The sequence below is a fragment of the Lepidochelys kempii genome, chromosome 22 (genome assembly GCF_965140265.1).
Source record: "Lepidochelys kempii isolate rLepKem1 chromosome 22, rLepKem1.hap2, whole genome shotgun sequence".
NCBI lineage: Eukaryota > Metazoa > Chordata > Testudines > Cheloniidae > Lepidochelys > Lepidochelys kempii.
The window spans coordinates 12,287,266-12,302,950 of record NC_133277.1 but is presented as its reverse complement, the minus strand read 5'-3'; the positions used below and the strand labels follow the sequence as shown (position 1 = coordinate 12,302,950).

The 15,685-nt window shown below is 48.3% G+C and overlaps 1 protein-coding gene across 5 annotated transcripts in view; it reads left to right on the top strand.

The window, feature by feature from the left end:
- Positions 1–15,685, top strand: part of GRIK4 (glutamate ionotropic receptor kainate type subunit 4) — a 304,903-nt gene that overhangs the window by 234,957 nt on the left and 54,261 nt on the right. For all 5 annotated transcript variants that reach the window (XM_073321250.1, XM_073321251.1, XM_073321249.1 and 2 more), the window contains exons 8-10: positions 1,178–1,339; positions 8,870–9,022; positions 10,429–10,533. In XM_073321250.1, coding sequence (XP_073177351.1) covers positions 1,178–1,339; positions 8,870–9,022; positions 10,429–10,533 — 420 coding nt within the window. The remainder of the gene's footprint in view (positions 1–1,177; positions 1,340–8,869; positions 9,023–10,428; positions 10,534–15,685) is intronic.

The following is a 15,685-nucleotide window of genomic DNA, read 5'->3' as shown; positions in this document are numbered from 1 at the left end:
AGCCGTAGCAGGGAACGCTTGTGATTCCCAGATGAGTGCTGCAGCCTGGAAACTGAGCACGGTCACAGATCTGTCCAGGGACTGGAGCCGTTCTGTTGCTTGGGCTCCTCTTTCTGTTTGAAAAGCGCAGCGATCCCTTGGGCCTTTTGGAGAAGCAAGCCGTGGAGGGGATTAGCAAGGAGGGCTGGTCCAGGACTGCATCTCTCCATCAAAGCAGTTTGTGGAATGAGGGGAGCCATCGTTGGAGTGGATGTAGCACTAAATGTGCCAGAGTGACAGGCCTGGATGCTGACGGTCTTTATTTGTCTGCAGAAAGATACTTTTGCCTGGGTGGTGGCAGGTCTCATGCTGCACTCTGAATGCCACGGGGGTTTGGGAGGAATATACAGGAACAGAGACATTTGCAGGGAGAGAAAACTTTGTTGCAAGGGCCTGGTGCCTCCTTGAGCTGGGCTCCCCTCCCCGTACAGAACTCCAACCCCTTTGGATCGGGCTTCTCTCTGACTGTCCTAACAGTTAACCCGTTCAGTTGAAAGACTCCAGTCTCAACCTCACTAGCCCTCACGTCGCACTGGTTCTCTTACTGTGTGGGGGGTGATGCTGCTGTGCCAGATGGGGGCCACACAGAATGGCACCCCCGTGGCCCAGCTGGGCACGGCACTTCTCTTTTCAGCACTCAGTTTGACATTGTTTTAACTGTGCTTCTCGGGCATGAGATCGCTGTGCTTTACTTAAGCACCGCTGCTGGGAATGTGGCTTCATCCTTCCCCGGCCCTACACAAGCTTCCCTCTTGCCAGTGGGCTTCAGCTCCTCTCCGGAGCGCCCACCACAAGGGAATGAGAAAGGAGGTGCCAAAACCCACCTAGTCTTTGGCGTCTTTGCACAGGTGGCCACTTGTGGGGGTGGGCGTAGCTCATGTGCCCATTAAGAGCTTAAGAAAGGAATCCACACTCCTTCACGTCACAGCCAATTAACATCCATCGTATGTCGCTGACTTTTGGTTACCTATTGCCTGGGCCTGGCGGATTTGAACTGTCGATGTAGAGGTGGTAAAGCCCATCTGCAAGTCCTTCCAGCTGTCTTTCAGAGCCATCCCTCCCTTCATTCACATTGTGAGCCTTTGAAGTACCTGCCGCTGTCTCCTAATGCTTTTTTCTGTTTGCTGGGATGCTTTAGGAGTTCTCGCTCCAGCAGCTGGACAGCTTTCTGGATGACCGGGTTAACATCGTGGGATTTTCCACCTTCAACCAGTTGCATGCTTTCTTCCAAGAGTTTGTCCAGAGCCTCAACCAGTCGTGGCAGGAGAACTGTGATCACGCTCCCTTTACTGGGCCGGCAGTAAGTAAAAATAATCCCCACTGTGCCACTTGGAACAGTAGTCGAAACCTGTAATGGGGCAGCAAGTGGCTGGGGCAAAGGAGACAAGCTATGAGGGGAGGGAGGGCCTGAATGGGGGACAGCTGAGAATGGAACCTAGCTGAAGAGCCCCTCAGCTGAGGAGAAGCCCTGAGGTTGGTATTAAAAGGTGTCTGGAGTGAGGAGGAAGCTTGGGTTTTAGGGGGGCTTTTTGGTGGCTGTATAAAGTATGTGTCCCAGAAATGGGAGAAGGGGAGACAAGAGTAAAGATCAGGAGAGCAGGGGCACAGAGGCAGGAGAAAGAAACAGACGTGAACCAGGAGGACGTCATAGGTGAGTAAAGGAGGTGGGTGCAGCCTTGGGGTAACCTGCTGTGACTTATGAGAGAGCCTCTAGTTCTGGAGAGTAGCAAGGTGAGACCCTTCAATCTCGCCAGTGCTAAAGGAGCTCTATTTGGCAGATGCCATTAGAGCCGTTGGAGAGGGGCTGGGAGACAAAACCTGGATAATCTAGGATGTTCAGGTAGGAGGCCTCACAGGGCTTAGCTAAAAGCCGAAGGGGTTAGGCCTGGACTGTGCTACCTTGCATATGTCAGTGTCTCCTGATGCTGCTGCAAATTTCTCTGAAATCACGGCTGAAATCTGCCCCACAAGACTGGAAGCTTTGCCAGATTGTGGAGGGAAGAGAAAAAGCCAATGACCAAACAACATATGTGCTGACAAATGAAATAAAAAATTCCCTCGATTTCCTGAGGCAGCCCCAGCGTTCCTGAAAGTCCCACTATTCTCGCTGCAAATTGACCTTACGTGAGCAAATGAGGAGTTCTCTCTACTTTGCATTTGCTTGACACAAACTGCCAGCCCTGGTTCACACCCGACTACTACCAAGGCACTGCTCTTTGGTGTTCTAGCCAGCTCCTCCCTGACATCCTCTTCCCACCCCTTGAGCCCAGGTGGCTGCAGCGAACTCACTGCCTAGTTTGCCAAATCTTGATGCAATCTCTCCCTGGAAGCCGCCTGCTTGGGCGACAGCTGCAGGGCCGTTGAGATGCATTAAAAATAAAGCTTTTCAAATAAGACAATCAAACAAAAAATAACCCCTAGAAACCCACGTGCTGAAGGGGAAAAATATAATCCTGGTCTCTTCTCTCCAGTTGGCCCTGAATGAGCAGAAAAGCTCTTCAGATGAAAAAGCCAGGAAGCTCCCCCCTTAGAGTTCTCAGTGTATTTCGGGGTCGTGAATGGTGCTGGATTGGGAGCCTCTGTCTAAAGCCTCCATTGCTGTCATATTAATACAGCTGGATGCTCAATTCCTGCACAGAACGGGTTCGGTAGCCGGGCAGGCTTCCTCCTGATCTGGTAAGGGATTTCAGCTGCCCTGGCACATTTGATCCTAATCCTCTCCACTGAGAAAGCTAGCCCTGATGTCAGTTAATCACGGTGTGGTCTCCCATCCAGCAGGGACGGGGGTGAAACTTACCAGTTTAAGGCACATTCCCCCCCCTCCCTCCCCCCATCAGATGGTTATGATTTTCGGCTATTACCGACCTCACTATTATTACAGTTTATTATTGTAGCATATTCAGGCCCCAACTGAGGGCAGAGTCCCATTGTGCTAGGCACTGTATATACACCTAGCAAGAGACAGCCCCTGTCCCAAAGACCTCTCAATCTAAGTAGTCGAGGGGAAAGGATGGAAGAAAAGAAGGATTATTGTTCCCATTTTGCAGATGGGGAAATGAAACACAGAGAGATCAAGTAATAATATCTAGCTCTTCTCATCTCAAAACACTTTACCAAGGAGGTCAGTATCTTTATCCCCATTTTACAGATGGGAAATCTGAGGCACAGGGTGACCCAGTAGCAGAGCCAGGAATAGAATCCAGGTCTCCTAAAAGTGTCAGTCCAATGCTCTAGCTACGAGGCAACACAACCTCAGTGTTACTGAATGACCTCCCCCACAGCTGTGGCAGAGTCAGGAGTTGAACCTTGGTCTCCTGAGTCCCAGAGTCTTAACCACAAGAGCACCCTAACTGTCCTGTTTAGAGGTTCTCCCTGTGCGTGTTCCCCCATCACCCTGGTCTCTGAGCATCATTCTTCATTCCTGAGCCATGTGGCCTCCCAGGGATAAGAACTAAACCCTGCCAGATATCTGGCAGGGCAGGTACAGAGGAGCTGTTAGGATGACATAAGTCAGAAGCACCGTGCTTATTTTCTCCCCTTCTGCCCACTATGAGCATTATCATGGCACAATGAATTGGCCTCTGTCTTTGTCGTTTTAAACACCTACTGCAGTTAACGTCCGACAGGTCTGTTTTTGGGAAAGTCTCTGTCTACGTAGGGATTTGGGGATTTACCCCTGTAGCGTAAGGGAGCTGAAGGCTCCTGGGATTGTGTAAAGAAAGGAGTTCAACATCCGGACTCAACAGGAGGTGAAGTGTAAACTGAGATCCCTGGGCTTTCTTGCTAGAGATGGGAAAGAGTCTAAGGAAGGGCGGGGGAAGCTACTTCTTCAAATGCCAGTCTCATTAATCACATTGCAAGGAAAAGAAATCAGAGAAAATCATTAAAATTACAGATGGCTAGATTAGGTAATTAGAATTTAGGCAAAAACAGATGTTTGTAATTAAGTGTTTATTTCATTGAATGAAATCCAGATTGTAAAGTCTATTTCACAGGATTTTAATGGTTTTAATTCTCTGTTATGTTTGGGGGCAAATATACAGAGGACAGTGTTTCAGGAATAACTCCCATTCACCCCTCCTAAACCTGCCTATAGTCCCTGGAGAGCAGCTTGGCTTTAAACATTGGCCTTGACACGAGAGATTTTGGTAAATAAAACAAAAACCTTCTCTTTAAACTATGATGGATCTCTCTGTGTTTCTGGAAACATGTCTACACTGCAGCCGGAAGCCAGCACGCCAGCCTGAGCGGACAGACGGAAGCTAGCGTGCTAAAACTAGCAGTGTGGACGTCACGGCTCGGGTGGCAGCTCTGACACTCAGGCCCACCCAATCTCCTGGGGCCACATGCTTGGGTGGCTTGGGGAGCCTCTGCTGGAGCCACACCATCCACCCTGCTATTTTTAGTACTCTACCTTGAGCCCCGCCAGCACTGCCTACCCAGGCTCTGGGGCTCACTCCCAGCTGCACTGTAGCTGTACCCCACAGGGCTAGATTTTGGCCGCACAGGGCAGCCAGCGAGGAGCTGGGCCATGCCATGGGGCAGAATCGAGGGCACCCTGCATCAGAAGGGTACAGCCCATTTTACTCCCCACTAGCCCAGCTGGCTTGTGCACCAAGGGGGAGGAGCTATGGCTTTGTGCGCTCCTTGCCCCTTTGCAAGCGAGTTGCTCCCAGGGCTTCGTAACACAGTGGCAGCCCTTCTTTTCCCTCATGCTCCCTTAAATTCAGGGTGCACCGCACTCACTCCTTATGCAGCCGATTACACATAGAGGAACACAACTTTACCCACGCTCCATCCCCCTACTCCCTATCTGGGGAGTTCCTCCCCTGGTTTTCCAGCCGTGCAGTGATGTCCCTGCAAGATATGGGGGGGCCGGCTCTTTACTCACCTACACCCACATGATCATGTGAGTAGGAACCACCATCAAAACCGCTGGGTCTTTCACATGCAATGTTGCACAGGCACTGTGCACCACGGAGGTGGCACCAAATGACGATGATCAGCACAAATCAAGAATGCACAAAAGTGAGAGACTCGTGTTAAGGTGCAAATTGTTTGGTTTTTTTTAATGTCACAATGAAAAAAGCCTTTTTTTTAAATGATTCTTGACAAAGGAGGAGGAGGAGATTTGATAAGGGGCGGAGGAGAGAGAGGGATTGGGGAAGTCAAAGTGAATGAGCTTTAAACCAGGTGGTTGGAAGAACCAAAAGATCGGCTAGCAGCTGTGCTACAGTGAAATGCAACTTAATTTTGCACAAGCGTCTTCCATGCAAACTATATCCCAATTTGCTTGACTGAGTTAAATACAGCTAACAGAGTTTACGAATAAATAATGGCAGACGGAAATAGCAATTAGGAGGCACAGGCGAGGGAGACAATATTGTGTTTGGCTGAGATTTGAAACGAGCCGGAGAGCTGATGAGCCAGAGTGAGTCACAGAAAAGACTGCTCCAAATGGTAGAAGCAGCAGAGGAGAAGGCTCTTGCACCAACAGCAATGGGAAGAAGTGGAAGTGGCAGAGAGGATTCTGATACTCGGTGACCAGAGGGAGCGAGGAGAGGACTTGAGCAGAACACAGTTCATGATTTTGGATAGGGCAAGTCCATAGTGGGCTTTAAAAGCAGGTTCCTGAAATAAAGGGGGGAGCTGGTGAAGACGTCTGGGGTGGGGGTGCTGGGATCTTTTTGTGCATGTTGCAGTCCCTCAGGGTTCAAAAGCCCTGAATCAGGCCCCTCAAAATCATGAAACTGGCATCGACTCCTAGTTCTGAGCCTGTGTGGATAGGGAATGGCTGGCCTGATACCCAGCGTTAGAGCTGGAAATCGGGTGCTTCCCAGGAAAGCTGTAAGTAGAGAAAAGAGAGAGGGAAGTGTAGGACTTGGGGGATGGCGGAGGATCCCCTTAGCAGAAGAAGTCACCCCCAGCAGCAAACCAAACCATAAGGGCATGTTGGAAAAGGGAAGTGTAACGCCAGAAATACCAGCAAATTGTCTGAGGCTAAAGTGTAAAATATTCCAATCAATAATGTCAAATGCTTCACTAAGATCTACAAGCCTCTTGCTTAGTAGCTAATAAGAGATCACTAGCTGCTCAAAGAGAAGGGAAATGAAAACCCGACCAGAGACAACTGGGGCCAGTTTTCAGAGCTGGGGTAAGGGGATAGAAACATCCGATGACAGTGGAGCTGCATCTTCTTACCCCAGGTCAGAATTTGACCTGTCGCTACTGATAAGGGCCCCGAGACAGGAAAGCACACCTGTAAGTCCCAATGAAGTTAAGCATGTGTATATGTGCTTTGCTGAACAGAAGCCCGAGTACCCAGCCAGCTGGGGATGGCGAACTCCTATTTAGTTGCAGTAACAAGCAATGGAGCTTGGAGTGCAAGGAGATGACGTGAGCCAATGGGGTGAGGAGGGAGGATATATTCACTCCTTTAACAACTCTGGAAAATGCAGCCCTGGAGGGGAATTCTTAAGAGACGATGTAACTATTTAGGGAGAAAGCTGGAAGACTTATCACCGAACACAAAGGGATAGGCAGAGAGGGACGGCATGTTATCTGATGGTTCAGACAGGAGGACTGGGGATCAGGATGACTGGGTTCTGTTCCCAGCTCTGCCGCAAACTCCCGTGTGTCCTTGGGCAAGTCACTCATCCTCTTCTGTGCCTCAGGTTACTCTTCTGCACAGTGGAGATAATGATACTTACCGACTCGCCAGGCATGGCTTGAAGCTCAGTTAATCCATAGTTGGAGAGCGCTTTGAAGCCCTCCAGCAACACATACTGACAACAGGGTTCATCATTATTACAGATGAGATCAATCTGATCCCGAGAGTACGAATCACACATGATGGTTGCTACTCACGTCACTGGATGCGCTCCTGGAAAGTGCGCACATACTGTGGTGAGGAGGGTGGTGTCAGAACATACATAGACTAGAGTAGGGAGAAAATCAGACATCATATTAGATGGGGTGATGTCAGAAATACCATCAAATTGTCTGAGCTCCGTCTACCTTGATAGAACAAATGTGAGAGGTGTTGAGGGGTGGGAGATGGAAATTGGGGATTACTGGAATTATTAGAGCGGATGGTCAGGGTTTGATAGCACTAAGTGTGGAAATGTTAGTTTTTCATAGTGTCTGCAAAGCCCTGAGTTGCTCATTAACAGCCTGATACCAGACCATTGAAGTCAGCTGGACTCTTGCTGGTGACTTCAGCAAGGGTAGGATCAAGCCTAGTGGGTTAAATCTGGCTCACTTTATACACACAGGTAAGACAGAGGAAACCAAAGGGTCTACATAACAAGACTGTCCCCCATTAGGGTGACTGGGAAGAGAATAAATGTGATCAGAGCTGGGGTTAGTCAGAAGGAGCTAGACAAGGCATCTGGGTGGAACCTGAGCGATAGATATAGTTGAACTGTAAATGTCCACATACGGGGGAAGGTGAGGAGAAGGCTCAACAAGCTAAAGAGCAAATACGTTGCTGGATGCTGCAATGGTAGAGAGGAGACTCTATGAAGAGGGAGGGAGAAAAATGGAACTTTGACAGTAACGAGATGTGGCAACCAAATGCCAATGCAGTCAGGAAGTGACGATAATTGAAAGTGAAATCTTAGTCATAACAATGAAGAGGAGATAGAAAATGACTGGTTGTTAACTAGATCAAAAACATCGAAACAATTGTGCATGAGGAAAGTAATGCTCTGCATGAGACAAGATGGTAAATAGAAGTGATTAGAAGCAAGTGGGTCGAAGGGGAAAGAGTCAATATGGATTTTGAAATCTCCTGTAGCAGCAATTCCTTTAGAAGGACGGCCGGCAGTGGAAAAGAGGACCAGAGCATTATGGTAAAGGGATTAAGAGGCCAGTGTGGGGACTGGAGGACAAAGAAAGGAAGGGAGGTGGATAAGTGCAGAAGGGAGGAAAGCGAGGATGCGAAGAGCAGTAAGAAGAAACTACCCGAGATGTGGAGGGTAAGGTAATAAGCCTGAGAAGAGGCGGAGGAAGTCCAAGGAATGGACTTGAATCCAGAATGGCCACATGAGTTACGCCTACCACAATGAATGACATGGAGACCCCAAGAGAATGATGATTAAAGGAGTCTATGGGCCTGATTCTCCGTTGTCCTACCTTTGTGCAATGACTCACACCGAAGAACGTAAAGGCCATACTGGGTGAGACCAATGCTCCATCTATCCTGTCTTCTGATAGCGGCTAGGGCCCGATGCTTCAGAGGGAATGACCAGAACAGGGCAATTATCCAGTGATCCATCCCCTGTCGTCCACTCCCAGCTTCTGGCTGTCAGAGGTTTAGGGACACCAAGAGCATAGAGTTGCCTCCCTGACCATCTTGGCTAATAGTCATTGATGGACCTATCCTCCACAAACTTATCTAGTTGTGTACCAAATCAGAATGGTAGCATTTTATGCTTGCTTTGCGCAAGCATGAGTGACTGCCCAAGGCACAGGGCACTGGGCAATCTGGCTCAGATGCCTTGTCTAGCTCCTTCTCACTAACCCCAGCTCAGACCGTGAGTGGGATGTGAGGCGAGGTAGCTCAAGGCATGACAGATATGGTAGGGTAACTGTAGCATGGTGTTGAATGGAGTTGCTCTATGGTGTATGAGCAGATGTAAGCTTCTACCCTGGTGTACTGTATGGGTGCGTAAAGATTTATTTTACACTGTGTGTGTAATTGTGTGCACACGTATGGCAGAAATAATGGATTTGTTCCTTCGCTAAGTGCAGGTTGGGTCTTATTTAATTTTCCAACCTTTGGTGCTGCTCCTCTGAGCTCCCACCTCTCTCTCTCTCCTGTCCACAGCTCTCCTCTGCCTTGTTGTTTGATGCCGTTTATGCCGTGGTGACAGCGGTGCAGGAGTTAAACCGGAGCCAGGAGATTGGTGTGAAACCTCTGTCCTGTGGATCCGCACAGATCTGGCAACATGGCACCAGCTTGATGAACTACCTGAGAATGGTGAGAAGTGACTGAAGTTTGCTGATTTAGCTGTATCCACCCCCCAACTGCCAGGAGCAAAAGACATGCACATCTGAACGTGTGTGAGATGATGTCCCTGCAGTCAAAGTGCAGGATACCAACCTGTTTGACTGTAGCGCTGGGAATGAAGGAGAAAGCCATGAGAGAAATGTTTGTAAGCCAGCCTAGGAACTATTTGAAATTCACCAACTTTCAGGCTTTGTGGCAAACACAAAGCTCAGCAAACTTTTTAAATTAAGCCAGGCTAAGCTTTGTGAATATTCCCTGGGTCCAGTTTCAAGTGAACTTGAGCTGATTTATGGTCCCACCTTGCAACCAGGAGAAGCTCAGATATTGTAGATGAGTTTCTCCTGCAGGGGTGGTTGATTTGGACTTTTCTGAACTTAGGGTGTTGTGAACTCATATGGATCAAAAGTAACTACGGGTCAAAACAAAACCCCAAGTCTGAACCCCTCAGATTCCTCGGGAGTTTCAATTTGAAGTCCCAGAAGTGAATGTGGTGTGTGTATTTTGGTTCTAGTTTGTATCCAGTTTGAACATTTTTTTCTGGTTCTGTTCTGGATGCAATTAAAATCTCATGAGAGCAGCTACTCTCATGAGATTTCATCCCAAGATGGTAAAAGACTCACTGATGTGGCTTTGGTCTCAACATCTGACCCCTTCCCCCCTCAACACACACACACACACACCTTAACCTACTCCTGATTTAAACCACCTCATTGCCCCATCCCTAATCAAATGTTCACACAAACTCCCGTAACCCCAGAATGACGGAGCTTCTCCCAGCTCTTCTATCATTAACTTGTACTCACTGCTAATAAGGTGCTTGAGCAGCACTAAGCAGGATTTAAATCCGCTGTGTGGGATATGACTCTCGTCATGGGACTCTTTGCAACGTGACCCCCTGTTAACTCAGGCTCCATCCAGTGCAATGTCATGGCACGGTTTGCCACAGAATCCCCAGCCGCTTCTTTCAATGTGACACAATTAAATACTCACCTCTACAACCTAGCAATGTGCAGCCTTGGGGCCATGGAGATGAAATAAGGATGCAGGGGAGGGCAGGCTGGGGAGTGGCAAAAAGGGTAATGAATGGAACCTTCATGAGAAATGGAATTCTGGAAGCCTCGCAACTTACAAGTCTTTGTTTTATTTTGGGATATTTTCCCGTCTTCTCTGTCTCATTTCTACTCCAGGCAGATTCTGAAAGCAATTAGAATTGTCCCATGGCAATACTGTTGATACTCCACCCCCGTGGATAGATGTCAGAGCTCCACAGTTCTGTCCTACTAACTGGGTAAACAGCTGCCATGTGTGGGCTCTGTTCAAGACTATAAGGGGGAATGATCTCAATTTGGTGCTGTAACTCTCTCTCTCTTGGACAGGTAGAATTGGAAGGTCTCACCGGCCACATCGAATTCAACAGCAAAGGTCAACGGTCGAACTATGCCCTGAAAATCCTGCAGTACACACGAAATGGCTTCAGACAGGTAAGATTGGCCCTGCAGGCATCTTCCTAGGGTCTGAACCTGCCAGGTGCTGAGTGCCTCCTGGGAGGTGCTGAGACCCTGTCCCCACCTCCACTCCCCCTAAAGTCAATGGGAGTGGAGAGTACTCCTTGCCTTGCATGACCTGACCCTTAGCAAAGAACAACCCCAATGCAGTTTTTAGCTGCAGCTCTCTCACTGTTCATGGTTTGGAAGGAAGTTTACAGTGAAACCCTATGTTCCCCTTTGTTAAGAGACCACCCCAAGACATCTCTAAGCATTTTAAATTACCACCTTAAGGGACCATCTGTCCAGCATGACTAGCAACACCCAGCATCAGCTCCAGTGTGACAGCAGCCCTCTCTCCAAGAAGATAAGATTCAGTGCCTACAAAGCATGTCCTGGATACACATCCACACAAAGGCCATGTTTGCACACGGACTTGCAACTGGTTTAAACTGTTGCAAACTGCTTTGTGGACACACTTATTTCAGATTAAGAGTGGTTTATTTCAAGTCATCTTAAACCTATCCCTAAATGATTTCGGGGAAAGTTACATGAGAAAGTTTTAGCAGTTACACAGGTATAGTTGTACTGGCTTTACCCACTGTGTAGACCCTCTTATTTTCCTATATGAGTGGCGCTTTTTTTTTCAGTTTAAGTTAAAGCCATTGTCAAAAGACATCAGCTAAACCAAGAAAAGGCCCTGTTATTAGAGCAGGCTGGGAAATGGTTTTCCTATCCTGTGAAAATGTTCAAGATGTCAAAATTTTCCCCCTTCCAAATCAGGATGAAAAATAAGTGTCTCCAAAATGTTTGCGAATCAAAAATCTGAACATTTGTTTGGTTTGGGTCAATAGAAACATGTCGTTTCTGATTTTGGCCATTTTTTATGTATTTAAAACTGTCAAAATGAAAAGTCGATTTGAACTGGAAAACTGGACTATGAAAGTCGACTAAATAAAATGAATCAAAATGATAACATTGAAACAAAATGTTTCAGTGATTCCGACTGAGTCAAACAAAGCTTTGGGGAATTTTCCTTTTGTGGGAAATTTTGAAATTTCGTTCCGATTTGGAAAGATCTTTTTCCCCTCCCGCAAATATCAGAATTTCCTGTGGAATAGGCATTCTGGTTCCTGACTAGTTTTAATAATCACCTGAAACTGCTTGCCAATCCCTCCGGTTGTTTGTTTTCCTCCTTACCCTGCACGTCCTTCGGTATTGGTGATGGCGGCTAGCTACTCTTCTCCTCCCTGTGTATTGCTTGTACAACCCTCCCCTTCTGTTGGGGCACAGCCTGACTTATATTAGTTTTCAAATCTGGGTGCCTATATAAGCATCCAGGCTTTCAGAAGTGCTGAGCACCCACAAATCCCACTGGAGTCACTGTGAGCTGCAGGAAAGCTGCACCTTTGAAAATCAGGTCACTTCTATTTATGGGCCTCAGTAAGGATTTAGGAGCCTAACTTTAGGCAAACCATTTTGGCCAGTGAGTTTTAATGGGCACCTGGGCAAGGCTGGCTTAAGAGTGGCCCCAGAGAGGAGGTGATTCCTACCAGCCGCAGGTAAATTCACCCCCCCCCCCCCCCACTCAGCACCTCCCCACTGGCTGGACTCTCTTGGAGATGGAGGATAACCAGGCAAATGCAGAGCAAAAGGAGTCTCGTTTCAGCCTGAGCAGAGGCTGGTTAGTGCACCAGGAAAGGCTCCCAGCAGACTAACTGATCAGTGTGTATCGGTGGAGTTACCAGAATCCGAATCACCTGTAGCACTGATCCATGCTTGCTTCCTTTTCTGCAAGAGGGACTTCATCCTTCCAGCTCATAGTGACTTTTTTTGATTGAATTATAGAATTTGCGCTATGCATGAGACATCTGCACGCTCCACAGCCCATTAAGTGGTTAGTCCTTGGCATATTGAATGCGCCTTATTCTCTAATGCTCTTGCATTGACACCTGTCTGCCCTTCGTTCACTCTCTTGCGGTTGCAGCACAGTGCTCGTTCATCCCCGCCTCCTCTGCTGTTGTTGTTCAGCGGCCCTCGCTCAACCATGGCTCACTCTCTCGCAGTCTCATTCATGGTGGTCACCTGATGCCACTCTGTCTCTTGCAGAGTCGGCCTTTCGATTGCTGCAGCCCAAAGCTGGCAGAGGGAGAAACTGGCCAGTGAGATTCCTTCCCTGTCCAGGCACTGATACAGCTGCGTCTGCACAGCAGGTGGGAGGCACAGCTGCAGCATCCGCAGGCATACCTGAGCACAGCCACGCTGCTAGCTCAGGAATGCCAAGACATGCTGTCCCAGTTGCAGCGTAGAGATTCCCCAAAGGGACTTCACACCAGACCCTTTGGTTGCAGAGTCATTGCAAGATCCAAGGGGTAGTGGAGCAATGAGGTGCACCAGACTCTGTGCATTTGCTGCTCTCAGTGGTGACTAGGGGTACTGGTGTATTTCCTGCCATCTACAGAGGTTCAGTATGGTGTCTCTGCGGTTCTCTTTATGGACCTCTGGGTTCTGCAGCGGAGCAGGAACCCACCACTTCATTCATTCATCGTTGAACTAGTTCCTCAGCCCGTCTCTTTTGCTCATTTCTGTTCTCTTTCCCACATTGGTATTCTTGTCATTTTAACTTTGGCAGGTAGATAAAATGGGACAGGGTGGAGGTGACTTACCTCACTATATTAAGAACATGGGAATTGCCAGATTGGATCAGACCCATGGTCCATTTAGCAGAGTACTCTGTCTCCAATGGCCAGCACCAGATGTGTCTAGTGAGGGTGCAAGAAACCTTACAACAGTAGATCTCAAAGCGCTTTGCAAATGAGATATATTATCCCCATAATATAGATGGGGAAACTGAGGCACAACGAGGGGACGTGACTGCTCAACATCACCCAGCAGGCCAGTGGCAGATCCAGGAATAGAACCTGGTTCTCAGTCCAGTGCCCTAGCCACTAGGTCACACTGCCACTATTTCAAACCTATCTATTTTAATAAATAATAAAGAAGTGCCTGTTTATTTTGGAGAGAGCCTGGAGAGGAAAGAGGGATTTTAGCTGAGGTTTGCAAGGAGATGGAGAGATTCCAGAGGGAGGCTGTGCCACATGGCAAGCGCTTCAGAGGAGAAGGGTCCCACAATGGCAAGATTGTCTGGTGGGGCAGAGAGGAGTGCAGTGGTGGAAGCCAGGTGCCAAATTCAGGCGTTGAAGTTGATGGAGCTGAACCTGCTTACACCAGCTTGAAACTTGGCCCAGACTCTGTAGGAGTGGATGAAGCCGCTCCATGGAGGTTGTGTTTTCCAGGAGAAAGCAACCCTGACCTATGAAGCAGACTAAGGAGCCTTGGAACGGGGGTCTCATCTTTAATATTCCTATCTGGGCAGCTCACTGGGAAGTTACAGATCAGCCCAGTGGCAAGAACCCTTGTCTCAGAGACCGCCCCTTCTCCAGATGTTTGCCAGCTGGAAGTGCCTCATCACAGAACAAAAGCAACGACATCTTACCTGGCTCTGCATGGGACCTGGCAGCAGCTACTTTCAGCCTCATGTTGCCTGCCAGTTTCTACCTCTGGCATGTGACAGATCTGTCTTCAGCTACCTCTGAGTGAGCAGGGAAACGGGCTGTCACTTCCGGCAGAGAGATCTCTTACAGCATCAGGGCCCTTTTTAGCCATTTTCCTTGACCCACTTGTTATGAACAAAAGTGACAGATCCAAACCCGCCTGCGCTAACGAGAGTAGCCATTAGGCGGGAGCCGGGGAGAGACATGGCTTTAAACCCAACCTGCTTGCTATATTTTTGTAATACATTTTAAATGCGAGGGAGAGTTTTGGCATAAATATGCAGATCCTTCTGAATCTCTGTTTTGCCGAGAGCTCTGCAGGGAAGTTTTGAGTGCACGGAAGCCCCTGCTCGCCTCACAGCTGTGTTCCAGCTCCTGGAGAATGCCTGACACGACAAAGATTTTGCTGCCAGCGCGCAATCACTTTTAGGGTTTGGAATGGTGATGTCGCCGTCTTGATCGCAGGATATTAGAGAGCTCTGTGGAGCTCAAAAACTCGTCTCTGTCGCCAATGGAAGCTGGTCCAATAAAAGAGATTGTCTCTCTTTTCGGGTTTGGAGGGAGACTCATTTTCCAGGACGCAAAAGAACATTTTATTTGTTGAACAAACCTGGAAAATGGTCCAGTTGCATGGTTCACACACCCAGGGTCTGTCTGTCTGCAGATGACAGTGTTTAAACATGCTGCCGCGATACAATCTCAAGGGGTGAAGAGCAGTTCTGCATGAAGAGCAGTGACTGGATAAGAGGCATCCCGGGGTTCCCTGTTTGATGCCAGATCAAGCTTGCTTGGTTTACAAGTAGCAAAATGCTTTGCCTTGCTTTTCCCTAATGGCCAGTCCTGCAACCTTCACCCTGGAAGGTTAGAATCATAGAATACCAGGGTGGGAAGGGACCTCAGGAGGCCATCTAGTCCAACCCCCTGCTCAAAGCAGGACCAATCCCCAACTAAATCATCCCAGCCAGGGCTTTGTCAAGCCTGATCTTGAAAACCTCTAAGGAAGGAGATTCCACCACCTCCCTAGGTAATCCATTCTAGGGTTCTTCTATCTCACAAACCCTCACCAGAAGTAAGGATTGTACAGACCAAATTTTGACCTGAATAACTTCTGTTCACTGCCATTGTCTGCTAAGCACACCCATCCAGAAACAGAGATGGTGCCGTGTGACTAATGTGACCAATCCCAACCAAGCAACGTACCTGGAACGTGCAATGTGGGGAGTCTGATAGCACAGCACAAAGCGAATGGGATTCATGAAGGATCCCATCAGAGCCTCGAAGAACCAGTGCATTCTTGAAAATCCCAGTTTACTGGGAGCAATATGTGGAGCCAGAAAAGGGCAACCTTTTCTACTGCAGGTTATACACCATAGGCAGCTAAGTATGTGGCTTGCTTTTCAGAAGTATCCCACATCTCCCATTGGAGTTAAACTTTGCAAACAGCCCACAAGCGAGAGGTGATCACTTACTACAGGTTATGCTGACAAGGCACCTGGACAATGGAAAGCCCTGCTGGTGTCGGCTGCCTGGTTAGAATGTTTGGTGGCCTTAAATAAATCATTCCTTGTCAAAAGTCTGTCCAGTTGACTTTATTC